This window comes from Gnatocerus cornutus, chromosome 10, assembly GCF_029298725.1.
Source record: "Gnatocerus cornutus isolate USDA-ARS CGAHR chromosome 10, icGnaCorn1.1, whole genome shotgun sequence".
Classification (NCBI taxonomy): Eukaryota; Metazoa; Arthropoda; class Insecta; order Coleoptera; family Tenebrionidae; genus Gnatocerus; species Gnatocerus cornutus.
The window spans coordinates 2,940,271-2,958,489 of NC_142242.1; the positions used below are offsets into that span (position 1 = coordinate 2,940,271).

Here is an 18,219-nt window from a genome sequence, read left to right on the forward strand (position 1 = left end):
TTCTAATCTCTGTAATTACTAACAACTGCAGCTTGTGTTTCGCACTTGAAATTTTTCTCTGCTTAGTGTAATAATATCAAAAGATAAATCATTCTACTCGCTGAAGTGATTTGAAGAAGTCGTAAAAATGCGTCGTCGAAGAAACAGAAAGCGTCGCCAAATGGCAAAGGTTGGTATATTTAGTAATAGATTGAAATTAGGTGAATAAAGGGAGCTTTGATAAGATTTATGGACTAAAAATTGTCAAATCCGTGGAAATCGCGATTTTTTTAGTTATTTTGAAACTAAGCGGTAAAATTTGTGTTATTGCCCTCTATGGAGAGCTTTGGAAGCTGCGTTAGTTTGGTTTTTGGGCAAGAGATGGTGCAAAATTTCGTTTAAAGTTTACTACTTTGTCGGTTGTTATTTCACGTCGTTTATGCGTAGCATGTAAACGTAGTAATGACCGAAAAGAAATGACAGAAGAGTAACAGATCCTTTAAAGTTAATAAAATTCAAATTCTTAAATAAAACCACAAAAATAAAGCATATTAGAAAATTTCTGAGTGAGTAAGGTTTGGGCTGAATAAATCCGTTGAAAATTACGCCAACATGTTAAGTTTCTTGCGGGACAGATGCCTTTAAAGATGACCGGTCTGAGATGTTGGTACAAGAGAACAAATTAATCATTTTTTATAAGTAATTTGGTAGAATTTTGGTTGTTTAAAAAATTTGCTCAAGCTTTTGTATTTTTATAAAAACACATTTTGAGGTTAATTTTCCGATACTTGAACATAGGCCAGATCGCCGTCACAGATTGTTTATAGTTATGTTAATCAGTGTGTTCTACTAGAAAACAAATATGGAAAGCTACTTTGAGAGCACCCTTGAAGATGTGCTGCGTTGGGAATTATTAGAACAATTAAGTGAATTGGCATCAGGTAACGTTGATTTTCCCTAACCCAACTAAAATGTAGAGCAATCATTTTTGACTTAGTGCAAGAAGAAGTAGGTGAAGAAAACAATTATGGCAGCCAACGGCCCCCAAAGACCGTATTCTCCCTTCAAAGAGACTACATCTCCTTGTATGGCAGCCACCCTAAAATGGAAGATAGAGTATACAGCACATGTGGCGTTTGCGAGCAAGTTTTCAACCCCCAAGTCGTCTCCAGCCATAAAGAACACTGTCCTGGTAAAGGTAAAATCCAATCTCAACAAATCAAGAAAAAAGTCAAAAGCAAGAAAAAACTACAAGGATCATCAGTGCCTCTTCCACCTTTATTCAAAGTAAACTCATCTCTTTCGTTATCTCACGATATTAATCGCTCTTCTTCTAGAAGGAATCACCTGGCCCTCCAGTACTTTCGAAATTTTCCGATATTTCCCCACCTCAAGTCTCTCGTTTGGCCCCCGACGTGCTTCCGCTGTCTGACACGATAAATGCAACTCCTAAAATAAACGAAGTAGCAGAGCCCTCGCCGAGTACCTCGATCGCCTCGCCGCCTACACCGCCGCCTCCACCGCTCCCACCTTCTCCCGTTTTATTACCTGAAGTTCCTTCAACTGAAGAAGCGACGAGTAGTAGGCATAAAAAGTCAAAAAAGAGTACCAAAGCACTTAGAGATTACGATCCTGATATCCACTGTGGCGTCGTGGAAGGACAAAAAGGGCCATGCACCAGGTCCATCACTTGTTCTAATCATAAGGTATCTCGCTCTTTGTATAAAATTCACGTGCTCATGATATTCTCTTAGATTCAGCTACGGAAATCCGTGCCTGGTCGCAGTAAGAATATCCACCTTTTAATAGCAGAAAAGAAAGCAGCTAAGGAAAAGGACTCGCGGAGGCGCTCCCCCACGCATCTTTTAGCAATTGAAACGAAACCCTCGTCCGAATTCATGTTTCCTCTCATTGAACCTGAACCAATTAATTGTGATGTAAGTGATAACGCTGACGAAGTTCCAGATTTTGTCGCGACTCCGAAACTTCCATCGACCATCACTATTACTGATCTACCAGAGGTATGCAGGATTTTTAGGGCATTGCAGTAGTGTTCATTTGTCTAATTTTATAGAATGAGTTGCATGATGAAGTTGAGAGTGACGATCCCTCTAATCAGTTGGAAAGTGGATATTGCTCTATTGAAACTTCATTATCTACTAAAAGCTCACCTGTATTGTATTTTAATCCGATCAGTCCAATATTTGTTGTAACTCCTGTTCAAGTAAGTCGCATTACTAGTTCGCACGACAGAGTAGAATAGACCACAAATTTCGTTCTTTTGCTTGGTTTCCGCTACTCTCTTTATTTGTAATGCCCTTTGTACCAATTTGCACACGTCTTTCAAGGGGACGGGATAATAAGAAATCGGCAAATTTACATAAATACGCTCGAAACACTACAAATATCCCAAATTTCTTCTTTAATACAATTTTTTTTATCATAAGTAAATAAATAAGGGGTTTTATTAGTCGTGGAAAGTCAAAAACGTAAAACCGTGTAAGCAATACACTTTATCTACATAAACAAAACTGCAGCTGCAAAAAAAAGGAATTTACGATATCGCTCAGTTCCTCGTTTTATTTTTATCTGATTTCCATTGAGCTCTGATTCCCATTAAGTTTTAACGAATTATTACAGTATTACGCTTTGATATAATTTTTTGAAATAAAGTAGGTACTTTTGTTTTTGTTTATTTTTATGGAACAATACAGATTGTAATTGTTAATTCTTCAGTTTAAAAAAAGCAAAATAAAAAACTTTCGACCGACAATAAATCACTCCTGTCTCCTGGATAATTGTTTCTAGGAATTTCAAGCTGATACCACGTCGATTGTGAAAAGAAAGATACGAAGTTTTTATTAATCCAACATTGGATATGCAAAAACGGTACTAAACGAGCAATTTCACTGTTTAAAATTAACTATAAATGGCACTGATCCAATTTTAGAACTAAACAGATGTCCCAAAATTCACGGAATAAGCGTCCGATAAAAAAAGAAAAAAAACTTTGATGGTACCAAATTATATAAATTGTTTATCAAACTAAACCATGACCTTTAGATCCTTGAAAAATACAAGAACTAGAATTCTTTTACTTTGTAGGAACGCTTAACGGTGCACCACTGCGTTATTCCGCGGATTTTGGAGCACCTGTATAATTTTGCACTTCATCCCTTAAATCTAAGAAATTAACGTTTAGAACTTACAAAATAGTATCCATGGCACTGCCGCTTTGACGATTTTTCCGCACACTTCAAACCACGCCTTTCAAAGACTTCTGACTCTTCTCAGTCATTTGATCGCAGTAACAGATCCATTATTTACATTCTCGCTTTATTGTACTCGTTCTACATATTTCTTATTGCCCTATCACCCTCTAGGTGATTGTAATTTTTCTTGAAATGAGTCGACAAAGGTTTCCAAAGTGAGTCAGGTGAGATAGTCTTCGTGTGGTTGCAACTGTGTGCAAATCGCTAATTTTATAACAGTACCCAATCTTTTTAACATGTCGGACGAGGAATGTGCATGTGTACGTTGGATTTGGTGTCGGCTCTTTCTGATGTCTGTCTTGTTTTAGTTTATTCAAAAGGAAAACAGTGTATTTGTGGAGGCTACCCCGCCTGCTCTTAGTCCACCCGCGAATGGTTACTTCTTGACGATGCCAGAGACGACGGCCAACATCAAATTGTATAAATCTCATCCGAAGCCGACGATTCTTCCAACTTTCGGAGCGAGGAAAGTCGGTGGAGCTATTCTAAGTACTAATCAAAGACTGGAGTATCAAAGAAATGACATTCAAATGGCTATTACGACAAAGAGAATGGCCACCTCATCTAGCAATTGTAAAGCTACATCATACAACGTGCCTCCTCAAAGATCTATTCTTTTGAAAACGAAAGGTATAAATAAAGTTAATTGTAAGAGATCTTCTACAGAAAAACTCAGTGCTAGTGAGGGTAGTAAACAAATTAAATTAGCCGCTGATGTTAACGGTTTTATTTTGCATACTGAAATGAGTGAAGTTGCTGAGGCACCACAGCCCAACCACTGTATTCAAGAAAATATCAATTTGTTGAACATGAAGTGATTTTGTTATAAGTAGTTATGTACATATTATTTATACCATTGTTATTCAGGTTCTAAACTTTTTTTTTTTATTCATACCAATTGTTAGTCAGGTATGATATCATTTATATATCCTAAAGTGTTCTAAAATTTGAGTCTGCGTGTGGGTCAGCAGACCGTTTTAAGACTGTTTTCTTCAAATACTCTGACATACGCTTGTGGCTAATGTTATATTGGATGTTCCACATAATTTCCGATATAAATCAAACGCCACCCTATTATTCCTTTTTGTACTGTATGTAGGTGTATTTTCATGTATACAGGTCAGTCATTTAAGTAGACTGAAAGTGTGATTAGATTAATTTGTATATTTTTTTTGTAATGTAATGTGTTCAGAACTTGTGTTTTCTTGTTTACTACCCATTCAAACAATATTACGTCATTTCATTTATGTTATGGTTTGGTGCTCAGCAAATTGATCTCAAAACACGAAAAATAAGAAAAAAAATGTGATTATACGTTTGTGGTTTCAGAGTTGTACTCCAAATAATTTTAACAATCTAGTGATATTTGTAAATATGTAAATAATTTCATCTTATTTATTCGGATTACTAATTTATTAGTTACATTACTTACACACTTTTCTGTTATTTTTATATACATTTCAAAGATTATCCTTTAACGTTCGTAATTTTTTTTATCTTCGTTTAAATTCGAAACAAACAGAATATTTGGTACTGTTTGCATTTAGTAAATGTTTTGGTGTGGTAGCGTAATAGAACACATCATTCATGCAGTGTTTGTTTTCCAATTTTATCAGTATTAGTTAAATTGTTCAGTTTAAGTATTTTCGTATCATCGTTAAAATTAGCGATATTTTATACTTGTGTTTGTTCAGTACAAGTCTTGGAATGTTTTATTTTTGTGTTACGTTACAACCCCTCGTTTTTTATTGGGATTGAAAAGAAGTTTTTGTTTTCGATGTATCTAATTTTTGTTTTTATTTAGTTTTTTATTTCGACGTGGTGATTTTATTGCCTAATACTTAAAATCAATGTGACTTGTTCTTTGTATACATTGAATAACTGGAACAAAACTGACCTGTATATGTTTTTGCGAATTTGTCAAATAGTCTCATATTGATAGAAATGTACCTAATCATTTTTTGTTTGTAGCTTTACATTTCAGCATTTATTATAAAGTATAATAAATACGCATTGTTTAACTGTGATTGTTTCACAAGCAATGCTCTATGGCTGTGAATATTGCCAATTTCATCAGGGCTGGCAATCCTACTGCCTCCTTGTAAAATATCATTTATTTTCTAATAGGTGATATTCTATAACCTTTATTTTCGTTTTAATAAACTCTAGACTACCGAATCTGTGTTTTATTTTACCCGCCCAAAATTCTAAACAAAACTGTTCTTGAAGTTATTTTTGCGTTTTACATCGAAAAATCATGATTTTGTGTGACTTTCTAAAATGATAGTCGCCAATGTTACGCATCTTTATTAGAGATATAAAAATACAGTAAACTGTAACTATCTAATGATTTACGACGACGTTATTGACGTAAAATCCGAACAAATGAAGCGATAAAATCCATGGGCGCAGTTAAGCGGGGGGTCTGAAAACATGCACCGGTCGCTTATCAGAACGACAGGATAAGTGTTGGAAATGATCAGAAAAATATAAATGAACGATAAAGAATTACAGGCATTTGTTTAAAAATGAATAATTAGATTAGCATGACGTGTTCGATAGCACTGTTGTGATGCATATTTGATGAATAATAAGCGACATTACTCGATGCTAAGTAATTTTAAATTTCATTTATAATTAAAATGCTCATTTGTTTGAAATGGTTGGTTTCAAAAAGTAACGTAAATGAGGGTTTGAAAGTGAAGAATAAACAAAAAAAAATCGTAAAATGGCGGTGGATTATTCAAATTCGAACGAACGCGGAGAGCAAAGATGTCGCTGAACGTCGTTTGTTTGTATTTTTGGGGTAGTCTTTTGCGTAGATATATGCGAGCAGTAATTGGGTGAATATTTCGCGAGCGTAGCGCGCGTAGAATATTTAAAATATCAGTGTATTTTAGATATAATATTGTATGTGTATATTTCGGGGTTGTTTAGGGTTGTTGTAAGTGGAATGTGAAGCGAATCGTTGCGTGCACGAGAGGGGTATGTGGCGTCGGTGCGTTTATGTGTCGGTTGCTACCCCCGATTTAGGGCGAGAGGAGGGTGACGCGCGGCCGGCGAGCGCAGCACGAGGGTAGGTACTAGGGTCGCGCGCAGAACCACCTGGCGTCGCGCGCTCCCCCATTCAATTCACTATCGACCGGCTGCGAGTAACAATTTCCCCACCGATACTAATCGAAATCGGAGTCCAATGAGAAAATCGGTACGGGCTCCGGGTACGTAATCGAAGTGAGCATGCGAGGCGGCTAGAGGATCGCAACCATGAGTGGCAGTGCCGTCGGTTTCGCGGCTTCTGTGTTAGGCGGAGGACAGCCTTTCCAGAGGGTGACGAAGCGCTCGTCGTCGTAAACAAAGTGGTTGAAGTGGTGCGCGAAACGGTGCAGTGTAGTGCAGTGACGGGCAAAAGGCAGCTGCCGGGGGCGACGTCGCGGCGCCGAGCCATGGCTTTTTCGATAAGCCGCCAACCCTCGTGATGGACCATATAGGCGACATGATCGAGCAGCAGGCACTGGGTGATCCGGTCGATTCTCCTGATGGCAGCGCGCATGCGGCCGGTGGCGGCATGGAGACGCAAACCGTCCGCATGAGGTTGGTGTCGCGTGCTGTGGTGGAGAGGCGTCTTGTCAAACAGGAGGAGGCCGAAGGCCCCCTGTCCGTCATCGTCCAACCCCAGGACGACTCGCGAGATTCTGAACTTCTGAGTCCTGGAAAGCTTTCACCGACTTCGGTGAGCGTCGCCAACATGATCGACGCTGCTGACTTCCGAATGCAACCGGAACCGACTTACCAAACGCTAACCTCCGTCAATGGAAGGCTGTCGCCACCAGGATACAGCCCCAGTTCCTCCTATGCCACCCTCACACCTCTCCAGCCCTTGCCTCCCATCTCGACGATGTCCGACAAGTTCGCTTACGGTCACACCGGGAACGTCACGGGCTCTTTCACGGTCATGCAAAACAACAGCTTGGGAATAGGCTTAGGTTTGGGTGTGAATGTGAATGCGGCCTATTCCATGCCCACCATGGGCATGACACCACCTCACAACTACTCTTCTCCTGGTATGGGTCTGCAACAGCAGCCGAGTCCGATCAGCCCCCAAAGCGCCTACAGCCAGAACGGATTGCCGTCCCCGCAGAAAAGCATGTCTCCGCCAGGCTATGATTCCCCTTACGGTGCCCAGCAGAGAGATCTGGTGGCGCGTTCGTTACAAAGCCCCCAATTAAGTCCACCGTCAGCCTCGTTGAATTCACCAGATGGTACATTAGTGGGCGGTTTTGGCGGTTCCACCCTCAACGGTTTGGGTCTCCAACACCACCCACCGACGTTGGTACAAATTGCCGCCCCTCAACAACGCGAATGTTCGGCCTCACCACCTGTCCTCAGCTTACAACCGCAACAGCAATCACAGCAGCAACAACAACCACCACCTCAACAACAGCAACAACAACAACCTCAACAGCAACAACAGCAACAACCTCAACCCGCCGTCGCTATGCAAATATCGTCAAAGAACGCATCTTCTGGAGCCCTGAGTGTACCTGCCATCGCCGCCGACGTCGAGGAAATCAACACCAAAGAGCTAGCTCAACGCATTAGCGCAGAACTGAAACGCTACAGCATACCCCAAGCTATTTTCGCCCAAAGAGTGCTTTGTAGGTCGCAAGGCACTCTTTCTGATCTATTACGAAACCCAAAACCTTGGTCTAAACTGAAATCTGGTAGAGAGACGTTTCGGCGGATGTGGAAGTGGCTACAAGAACCTGAATTTCAAAGAATGTCGGCCCTGCGTCTCGCAGGTTTGTATCGGCGACGACACCCACATAACGGGTGCCACCTCACTTAATTGTTTCTCCTATCTACCCTATCTATGCTACATTGCAAACCGACCCTGTATTTACTACGCGCCACATTGACGTGACGTACATTGAACTTTCACAAGGGGTTCCCTGCTCGTATCCTCAAAACCCCATTGTCGTTTCTATAAGCCGGTCTTCAAAGACATCTGAACTAGTTTTATTCTTTTCTTCTTTCTTTATAAACAACGGTTGGTTACGTCATTCACGATTTCAAAGCGTCCAACGGGACAAAACTCCTCTCCTCTGCAATTGTTAGACGCCGTTTACATCACATCCATCCGCCACAACCACCTTGTGCGTACATTCCCACCGCGTTTTCTAATCCCTTTACATTTTCTCAACCACCTTAGCTATAATGTTACCGCTGAAACCTTCTAAAATTCACTAGACGTGTGCCTAAAATAGGAAACCGTCCCTTTCCCGTTATTCATTAACTTTTTACACCATGGCGTAACCCAGCAGCATTCACCAGGCTTCACACACGTATGCACACCCTCCTTAATTAGAATAATTACATTAAAATCAAACAAAACAAAAAGAGAGAAAACAAAAACGAAAAACACGCAAAATAGTCCACCGTTTTTGAGAATCCATCAAATTATAATTAACTTCAGCCAAATTTAAATCAAAGGCTTTGTAGTAAATGTCTTTGACGCTGTGCAACAGAATAAACATAAAACTGTTTGCCGTTTAAACAACCCCCTGGAATTATTTTCAGGAAAGCCGTAAATTCATATTTATCGAGCTTTCGTCAGATATCGAATTTAAAACGTTGCAAAATGATCGAATATTTAGCGAGCGGATCGCAAAAACAAACGATTCTAATGAAAATACGCCGGGAATATTAATTTTATCGATGTAAAGTTCAGGTTAGTCGAATGTAGTGTAGAAACTCTTCTATAGGTAAAGTATTGATTTTTACTTCAGGCTGATATTTCCCTGTACAGTTCCCCCCTTCCCGTTTTAATGGCATGGGTTAGTACACTTTTAAAGCATACAGTACGAAATGACATAATATCGATAAATTCGGACGCATTTCGGGTATCGGATTATCGCTTCGTTGATTCGATTTTGATAAAAAAAATCGATCGAGACAGACTAAACATTTTTTTTATCGAAAGCGAAATTAGACAATTTTTAATTCATTTGAGAGGAGTTGTGTGCTTTGAGAAGACATTTTGGACTGATATTGTTTTGTTGTCATTGTTGACTTCTCTCTTGTTTCATTGCAGACTGCCAGATGCGCAATGTAAACGTGAGGGCAGTCAACCCCAAACGAAGGAAACCATCCTCCTCTTCGTGCTTGTGAGTTTTACTGTCTGTCTGTCTCGATGTATCGCGAAAAATTTTGCATGAATTTGTGTTAGACGATACGAAAATGATATTGCATGGATTCAATTCAAGTTGATCCATATATTCATTAACGCATGTTTTATGTACTGATAGCCCCATCGTAAGTTGGTGCATGGCAAAGTTTTGAAGGCGAGACTTTTACAGATTAACGAACAATTCTTAGCTTTCCTTTCTTTTCGGTGGCCGCGGATTATGATAGACTTTGCCGCGGACGCAATTGGGCGTATAAATTGTTCATTTTGGAACGTCCCATCGAGTCTATGTAAGTCTAAAGAATTCGAGGTGAGAGAATATCCAATTTTCGATTCGTGAAGTAATGACCAATAGGAAATTCAATACAGACTTGATTAGCTTCGTTGCTAATTAACAAAACCGTTATCGCGCCAAATTGAACTACTAGATGGGGTAGATTGGGTCACAAAATTCGTTCTTTAAAACAAAATTACTTCGATGCATCTTTCGTTACAACTCTTTCATGGCAGTTATGATTAATGCAAGTTATTTTTCTGTTGCAGCTGCGCAGATCCCACAACGAGGCAGTAAGTATCTTGAATTCCCCCTCAATGTTCTTTTTCAATTTACGTCATCTGGTCTTGATATGATGATTCATCGATCGGATGAGTAATTTGAAAAAGATCTTGAAATCGTCGGAGCGTACATTATTTGATTCTTCCTGCAGGTTGCAAACGGAAAGAGGAGAATTCGAACAGTTCGGATCAACTGCCCACCCCCAAGAAGCCCCGATTGGTTTTCACCGACCTCCAACGGCGTACTCTGCAGGCTATTTTTAAGGTAAAGTCGTCCTACCCATCGGAAGCATCTCACTTTCGATTTCCAGGAAACGAAAAGGCCATCGAAGGAAATGCAGGTCACAATAGCGCGGCAGCTCGGTTTGGAACCGACGACCGTGGGCAACTTCTTCATGAACGCCCGAAGAAGGTCAATGGACAAGTGGAAAGATGAAGATCCCAAATCCTCCACGACCATCATCCACCAACAAATGTCGCCGGGGATGGATCAAGAGGATCCCGATCAGGATATAGATTTGGACAATGACATCGACGATCAGGAAGATGTCTTGTGACATGCATTCCGTGACCGCCATTTGTTGATGCTGTGACACTTAACTAATAGTGACGGCGTTCCTAGAGTTAGATATAGTGTAGACCCACCGACAAGTTGTGTATTTGACCGTGGAACAAAATTCTTCTTCAATCCTGCGCTTCAAGAACTGAGTGATCTCGCTGGCAAGAAATTGTGTTCGGTTACTCCAGCATCTACCAAAAATGTGTTATGCGATTGTTATTGTAATTTATTTATTTATTTATTTATTTTATATTTATAACCGTTGCGATCGAGTCGCGGCTGTTTGATTTAGGACGAATATTTTTTAAAAAAAGTTCGGATCGGGCCGCGTCAATTTGGAAATAGTGTGTAAAGTTGTTTAAATTTTTTATAATCCATACATCTTTACATTCCGATAGTACGCTTTGCGTTCAACAAAGGCTGTATTTTACCTCATTTTCTAGTCATTGAGTTGGTTCAAAATTAAGAATAAGTATTTATTTGCTTGTAAATACCAACAGTCAAATTGTTATATTTGTATGATTACTTGTAAGTTAGATGGATTTTTTGTTAGTAGTCTCTTGATTTTTTTTTGGGAATTTGTTTTATTTGTAGGTTATGTAATTGAATTGGAGTTTTGTTTAGAATAGAAATAGTATTTAGTTTGTTTGAGTTTTAATCATAGCATGTGATCATTTGGTTTGATCTGTGATCTGTTAGTTCGTCAGAGAATCATTTACAAACATATACAGGTCAAATACAGAGAATTGAACTTTCTTCACAAAAAATGTAAAATATCAAAATGAGGCTATATTTTGGTAAAAAGTCTAAAGTTTCTATTTTAGCACAAACAAAAAAGAAAAAGTGTCTGTACTCAGTACTTTAGCTCTAGTTAATAATGTACAAAATTCCATTTCCATTCGGTATTTTTTGTGTAAAGAACAGTTGATTCTGAAAGTCGGGGGTAGGTATAAAATTTGGCAGAGTGCCCAAAAGAGCACCTAGTCTACGTACCAAAAATATTTTTTACGAATTATTTCTTGTAATATATTGTAGTAGTATAAAACATTTTTGTTTTGAAGAAAAATAAATAATTTTCGAAGGAGGAAAAAGTAACGACACCGTGCTGCGAACGCAAGAGTGCAAGTTTTGACAATATTAAACTAACATAATGGGGAAGATGATAATGTTGTTACTTTTTCATCGTAGAAATTTGTATTGAAAGTCTGTGACAGTGAAAATAGAATCATATTAATAGTACTGGTTGTTAAATCTCCTATGTAAATATTGCGAGACAAAAGTATTTATATATAATTCCCAGCAATGTCGGGATCACTTTTGCTATGGTCTTTCTGTAAATGAATACATAATCTAACTGTACACGGAGCGTTGGCTTTGTTTCTTTTTGTATTTGCATGCGAGATGTAAGGGTGGTGTACACGGGCGATGTGTTAACTTTGTTCCCTGTATGCCGCTTGTGACATCGTTATAGGTTCGGTACCATGTACGTATTATTATCAGTTTTAGAGCGTCGAACGCCTCATCCTGGCGAAGAGTTGGGGTCACGAAATGCCTTACTACAAACATGTACCGTTGTTTAAGTCTAGTCAGCACTTGTCAGACGTGTTCTTTTCTGTAACCGTTTTATTTTCTAGTCTTTTACGTCGTCCTTAGTTAGAGCTTCACCAAAAAGCATAATACTCCGCGGAGCGGCGAGTCCTCGAACCGATACTTTGATTTTTTTCCAGTACCGGAGTTAGAACTCGCCTCACCGTTTTCGAGCGGGTTGTCGGCCGTTCATTTCTCATAAAAATTGTGCAATTTCAATAAGATTAGATTGTCGCCGCACCCGCTACTGTGTGTACTACATACAATGTTTTGCACGATGTTGCACTTTACTCTAATTTGTCAGGTTCCGGGGGTTGTCAGAATCCAGATTTCCAGAATCGAGCGCTACGACTACAAATCCCATCTGCTGTGTATTGTATAAATAAGTTTCTTCACAACCCATCGATCGGTCACCACCACCCAGAATAATTTAGTGCAATAGTAAAACGTGTAAAAATGGCAATATCATATCCCATCAAAGTGTAATCGTGAGCGATCACGACTTTACACACGATTCTGTAGAGAAATAGCGTTGATTAAAGAAATATTTAAAATAAAGGGTTTTGTTTCATTTGCATAGATCATATATAGTGAAGCCGGAATCTTGAGTGGGTGGGTGCGGATGATATTCGTCCAAGTCAGTAGTGTTACGTGTTGCGGTGGTGAGGGGTAGGTGAGCGTCGCCGTCGCCGCCACCACCGCGCTGCCGATCGATCGCGGTGGCGGCGACGGCGTCCGGCATGCGCCGTGCTCGTCGGAGGACGTCGGCGTCGTTCGCCCAGACCCAGCCGTCTACACCGCAGTAACGAACGACGACGACGACTGCAGTGAGCAGTGCCGTGTGTCCGCTCGCTCTCGACAACATGGAAATATTCGCGCCCGAAATAGTCCCGCGACCGATTCGAGTATGAACTCCACGGCGAAATCGGGGAAGTCGAAGTGCACGCGCTGTTGACGTTCCTCGACATCTCGGTGATGATGTGCGAGCGCAAGTGAGCGATCGGAGACCTAGTGGCGCAACACGAACATTCCGCCGCACAGTATGGCCTCGGTCGCCGCTTGGCTGCCATTTGCCCGGGCGGCGGCCATCGGCTGGGTGCCCATCGCCACGCACCCGCTCCCGCCGCCACCGATCCCCAAGGATCGACGTAAGGCCGACGACGAGAAGCTGCTCATCAATGTGTCGGGTCGCCGCTTCGAGACGTGGCGGAACACGCTCGAAAAGTATCCCGATACTCTTCTGGGGTCCAACGAAAGGGAATTTTTCTACGACGAAGAGTGCAAAGAGTACTTTTTTGATCGGGATCCGGATATTTTCCGACACATTCTTAATTATTATCGCACGGGGAAATTGCACTATCCGAAGCACGAGTGCCTCACCAGCTACGATGAAGAGCTGGCCTTCTTCGGGATTTTACCCGATGTCATTGGTGATTGTTGTTATGAAGATTACAGGGATAGAAAACGAGAGAACGCCGAGAGACTCATGGATGATAAACTCTCTGAAAACGGCGACCAGAATTTACAACAGCTGACCAATATTAGACAGAAGATGTGGCGGGCGTTCGAAAATCCACATACTTCTACGGCAGCTTTAGTATTCTACTACGTCACAGGTTTCTTTATTGCCGTTTCCGTTATGGCCAACGTCGTCGAGACGGTTCCTTGTGGCAGCAGACCTGGAGGAGCGGGCTCCTTACCGTGCGGCGAAAGATATAAGATCGTATTTTTCTGTTTAGATACTGCTTGCGTTATGATTTTTACAGCTGAATATTTACTACGAATGTTTGCAGCCCCTAACCGTTATAAATTTGTTCGCTCCGTCATGAGCATCATCGATGTTGTGGCTATTCTACCTTATTATATCGGCCTGGGCATCACCGACAACGATGATGTCTCTGGTGCTTTCGTTACTCTGAGAGTCTTCCGAGTCTTCAGAATTTTCAAATTCTCACGTCATTCCCAAGGTCTTCGTATTTTGGGTTACACTCTGAAATCGTGCGCTTCCGAACTTGGTTTCCTCGTGTTCTCATTGGCCATGGCCATCATCATCTTTGCTACTGTAATGTTCTATGCCGAAAAGAACGTGGGCAAGACCAATTTCACTTCAATTCCTGCTGCGTTCTGGTACACTATCGTAACAATGACAACTTTGGGGTAATTTGCCGTTCTTTCACCCTTAGCAATGTCAACAAAATGTTATTTTCAGATACGGCGACATGGTACCGGCCACTATAGCCGGTAAAATCGTCGGTGGCGTCTGTTCCCTCAGCGGTGTGCTCGTGATCGCATTACCCGTACCCGTCATCGTTTCGAACTTCAGCAGGATTTACCATCAGAACCAAAGAGCGGACAAACGCAAAGCTCAAAGAGTAAGTCTTTCAACGCGTCTCGTATCTTGTTCAAATCGATTGTTTACAGAAAGCTCGTTTGGCTCGCATCCGCATCGCGAAAGCGTCATCAGGGGCGGCATTCGTCAGCAAGAAGAAAGCAGCGGAAGCTCGTTTGGCAGCACAAGAATCGGGTATCGAACTGGACGACAACTATCGAGAAGAAGATATATTCGAACTACAACATCATCATTTATTGCGTTGCTTAGAAAAGACCACCGATCGCGAGTTTGTAGAACTGGAGGTACCCTACAATGGGCACCCTAAACGGCCGGGCTCCCCGTCGCCTATGGCGAGCCCCGCACACTCTGCGGTCTCCATAGGGCTAATACAGTCCTGCTGTGGGCGTTGTTGCCCTCGCAGGTACCAACAGGCTTGCGGAAAGTACATGCCGGCGGCGTCGGCGGCGCAATCGAATCAAACAGGCGGCGGGATGGACGGCACTTATCTCGTGGAAGCATCCTTTTAGACACGGCCGGAACATATCAATCTCCCGCCTTGTGGTTGCGTCTCGGTCGCGATTCCGTTTTCTTCGTTTTCCAAACATCGATTCTATTGTGTTGACGTGTGTAGTGTAAATTGTGATATAGCTGATAAATGAACTGACAATTGATCTATGTACGTACTTACACAATAAACCGACTCATTCTACACTCGTTTCATAGACTATATGGTGTATTGTAAGATATAGAGGGTTGTACTTCAGTTTTTCGATCGACAGACTCGCGCTTTGACCTATCGCGATCTTTCTCTCTATCTCCTTCAAACACTATCTAATACATTCCTCTGGCGATCGATGAGCCCATGGGGCTCGTATGGGCACCATTGTAGCTCCCTTCGCGAGTCTACGACGCCATCTTGAAACTGGAGCTCATGCCGTAACTACATAACTAGTAATTACATAAATCGTTTTACAGTCTTACTAATTAGGGAGAAACACGCTACGTGTTGAAGTAAATAATTATTAGTTAACTATACATATAAAACAACATAAGTAGCCATTGTGAAATTTCAAGATACCTATATATCTAGAACTTAACGAATTTGTCTTTCACATTGTTTTGTCTCCACCATCTTCTAAAAGTTATCGTTTTGTTTAAATTATATAGTTTAAACAATAAATTTTCCACAATCTAAAGAGAGTTTTCATTTTCTCCTATCCGGATCGTAGAATCCAGACTCCAGTGGCGATTACATGCGACAGTTTCATGTGACGTAACAAAAGTAGGTCCCGCTGAAAATCAATACTGCCATTTATTGTGCCAATTCGGACGAAAACATCCCGAAACTGGGCTAAATGTATGCGGGCTTGGCAGATCGCATTATTTATATTAATGATGTTTTTCTTAAATACACATTTCAGATTATAGATCCGGCGTCTCTGCCAATTCCACGACACCATCGATGACCTCTTCAGTAAATCATTTCCGTGCTTTAAACGATTAAAACAGCTGCAATTAATTAAAGTGCATCTGCCTTAGCAACTCATCCATGACGTTCCGACACTAAATATTTCTATGATACATCTTTACGCATTACCCCAAATATTTATTCTACGCTAGTCGTAAATTTTTTCGAAAAAATATTTTTGCGTCGAGACTTCTCATGCGTTGTTCCAATTTGTAGCATCACCGACGTCTTCGACAGTTCAAAAATAACTGCATGTAAACAATAAAACAGAAAACCAATGAGTAATTGTTTTCGATCCCTTAAATATTTTTACAGCTTCACCGAAAGTGTTTAAATCAAAAACGCATTTAGACATTGTTTGTTCTGAATTGATGTTTCTTTCCTCTTTGCGTAGGTGTCGATCTGTCATTATTAAGTGCAACTGCCAAACAAACGAGATTCCGGAAATTAATAACTAATGAAACAGACCGGAAATCGAATCGTTAACACTCTTGCAGTTAACGCCTAATTCGGTTTTTTTCATGCTAAAATCAGAACTACAAGCTTCCCCGATGTATTTTTGGACAGTTTAGTTTAATCCGGAATGGTAGGAGTAATATTTATACACTCGCAACATTGGCGTAGATCATAACATTTTATAAAATGTTTATTATGTTAGCATATGTGAAAAACAAAAATGTTTTTAAGGTTGATGTTGAACCTTGCGAGATCATCTTACGATGAATTAATTGTTCGGTTGGACCTTTATGTTGCTTTTTATGCCTGTTGTGAAAGATGGAAAACGGAAAATAAAATATTACTAAGCAAATTCTTCCTCTATCGATTTCTTTTGAATCACTCAAGACAAACACATGTAGTTTTTAGGGCTATAATTGCATGTGTTTGCGATAAAAATGATTCAACAAAAGAATATTGTTTTACCTTTATAATCTATAATGCATACCTTCATTGCCAGTCGACTTGCAACGTTTCTTTAAATCACAGGTGAGTTTTTACTAATTTAATATTTACTGCAAAATTTACCCTTTTTCGAATTTATAACTAGTTTTTTAAACATAAATCTCCATATCAATAAATACAGATTTTATTATTCGTAATTATATGACTTTTTTATTACATTTTAATTTATTTAGTTTAAGAGGGCAATATTTATGGGTTTTCATTTTACATCGCTCTCAAAAGTAATAAATCAGAATTACAAGCTCGTTTATTTCGGAGGTGAGCTTTTCGAGCTATTTTTATAAAGTTTCTCAACTTTTTTCTCAAATATTTCGTGCATGTCGTCTTTATTTGTATTAAAACGATAAGCGGAATTTTATTTCCAATAAAATAATCGAGGATCTAAAGTGGAATTTGTTTTTTACATGCGCTGCAATGTGTTCATACTTAACAAAATAAACAGTTTTTTATATTACTATAAAGTCATTTTTAGGACGTTTTGTTTTTTAAAACAACCGCAGAAATATTTCTAGATTTAATCGGGTTAGCTACCGCATCCAGATCACTAGAGGTCAGATTTCGAGCTTAAAATAAAATTATTTCTTTGTAATGATATTAATGTTTACATCCATTTTATTTTGTCGGTTTGAATTTGAAATAAGTGATATTTCCAGGGCGAAAATAGATTTCTTAAAAACGATATTACTTCCCAAAATTTTGCGTTTCAAGAATTGCCTGATTTGGTTATTCAATAATCTCTGAATTAATTAAAACCGACCCTATTCGAACTATCGAAAAACGTAAAACCAATTTAAAAAAATAAGCTTACTTGAAAAATTCTTTAAAAATCCACATATACTAACTAACTCGTATGTATGTTAAACACAGATTATTGAAAAAAAAAAAAAATTGTTTGGGTAAAACCGTTGGTTATTGACGTTAAGTTGCTAAAATTTAATTTTGAATTTTTGTAACCTAGGTCGAAAAATCTTTATTTTTTATATGTGTCGTCAAATCCGAGCTTTGAAAATTTGGCAAATAAAAATAGAATCTTTCTTAATTCTGAAATAATAACACATAAAAGGATCCAACGCTGTACCTTTCTGTTATTATTTGTAAAAAATTAAAAGCGCATTTTGTTGAAAAATTGACTTAGCAACTTAATCATTTAAGTCGACGATATTTATATTCGCAGACTCTTTTTAAATTCTTTTTTGTATTAATGCCACAGGGCAATATGGAGCGGGAGGAGACAGAGAAAACCGAAGCTGAGCGAGAGGCCGAGGAACGGGCCATAAAACGCCGCGTGAAGCGCCGCAGAAGAAGGTGCCGCAGGAAGCAACG

At 39.8% G+C, this 18,219-nt stretch overlaps 3 protein-coding genes across 7 annotated transcripts; all 3 read left to right on the plus strand.

The window, feature by feature from the left end:
- Window positions 1-410: 410 nt before the first annotated feature.
- LOC148167139 (uncharacterized) lies at window positions 411-5,429 on the plus strand. Of its 4 annotated transcripts, none has more exons than XM_088047882.1 (6): window positions 411-920; window positions 977-1,266; window positions 1,317-1,685; window positions 1,734-2,000; window positions 2,054-2,203; window positions 3,560-5,429. In XM_088047882.1, exons 1-6 carry the CDS (start codon window positions 842-844, stop codon window positions 4,067-4,069), a joined length of 1,665 nt encoding a protein of 554 aa, XP_087904008.1. In that variant the 5' UTR covers window positions 411-841; the 3' UTR covers window positions 4,070-5,429. The 4 variants fall into 4 exon arrangements, with proteins under 4 accessions (XP_087904008.1, XP_087904009.1, XP_087904010.1 ...); XM_088047883.1 differs by having other exon boundaries at window positions 1,320-1,685; XM_088047884.1 differs by lacking the exon at window positions 2,054-2,203.
- Window positions 5,430-6,089: 660 nt separating this feature from the next.
- Window positions 6,090-12,678, plus strand: LOC148167140 (one cut domain family member 2-like). 2 transcript variants are annotated; one of them, XM_088047776.1, is made up of 5 exons: window positions 6,090-8,050; window positions 9,343-9,415; window positions 9,979-10,002; window positions 10,143-10,255; window positions 10,302-10,389. In XM_088047776.1, exons 1-4 carry the CDS (start codon window positions 6,727-6,729, stop codon window positions 10,252-10,254), a joined length of 1,533 nt encoding a protein of 510 aa, XP_087903902.1. In that variant the 5' UTR covers window positions 6,090-6,726; the 3' UTR covers window position 10,255; window positions 10,302-10,389. The 2 variants fall into 2 exon arrangements, with proteins under 2 accessions (XP_087903902.1, XP_087903901.1); XM_088047775.1 differs by lacking the exon at window positions 9,343-9,415 and having other exon boundaries at window positions 10,302-12,678.
- Window positions 12,679-13,079: 401 nt separating this feature from the next.
- On the plus strand, window positions 13,080-15,179 carry Shal (Potassium voltage-gated channel protein Shal). The gene is made up of 3 exons (XM_088047989.1): window positions 13,080-14,293; window positions 14,346-14,508; window positions 14,558-15,179. The coding sequence occupies exons 1-3, from the start codon at window positions 13,179-13,181 to the stop codon at window positions 14,993-14,995; spliced, it is 1,716 nt and encodes a 571-aa protein (XP_087904115.1). The 5' UTR covers window positions 13,080-13,178; the 3' UTR covers window positions 14,996-15,179.
- The last annotated feature ends 3,040 nt before the right edge of the window (window positions 15,180-18,219 follow it).

Bases quoted from the DNA above. Each gene is read 5' to 3' on its own strand.
- LOC148167139 (XM_088047882.1), top strand. From the start codon at position 842: ATGGAAAGCTACTTTGAGAGCACCCTTGAAGATGTGCTGCGTTGGGAA. The intron at 1,686-1,733 runs GTATCTCGCTCT...ATATTCTCTTAG, and splicing joins TCACTTGTTCTAATCATAAG to ATTCAGCTACGGAAATCCGT. The intron at 2,001-2,053 runs GTATGCAGGATT...CTAATTTTATAG, and splicing joins CTATTACTGATCTACCAGAG to AATGAGTTGCATGATGAAGT.
- LOC148167140 (XM_088047775.1), top strand. From the start codon at position 6,727: ATGGACCATATAGGCGACATGATCGAGCAGCAGGCACTGGGTGATCCG. The intron at 8,051-9,978 runs GTTTGTATCGGC...TTTCTGTTGCAG, and splicing joins GTCGGCCCTGCGTCTCGCAG to CTGCGCAGATCCCACAACGA. The intron at 10,003-10,142 runs GTAAGTATCTTG...TTCTTCCTGCAG, and splicing joins GCAGATCCCACAACGAGGCA to GTTGCAAACGGAAAGAGGAG.
- Shal (XM_088047989.1), top strand. From the start codon at position 13,179: ATGGCCTCGGTCGCCGCTTGGCTGCCATTTGCCCGGGCGGCGGCCATC. The intron at 14,294-14,345 runs GTAATTTGCCGT...TGTTATTTTCAG, and splicing joins GTAACAATGACAACTTTGGG to ATACGGCGACATGGTACCGG. The intron at 14,509-14,557 runs GTAAGTCTTTCA...GATTGTTTACAG, and splicing joins ACAAACGCAAAGCTCAAAGA to AAAGCTCGTTTGGCTCGCAT.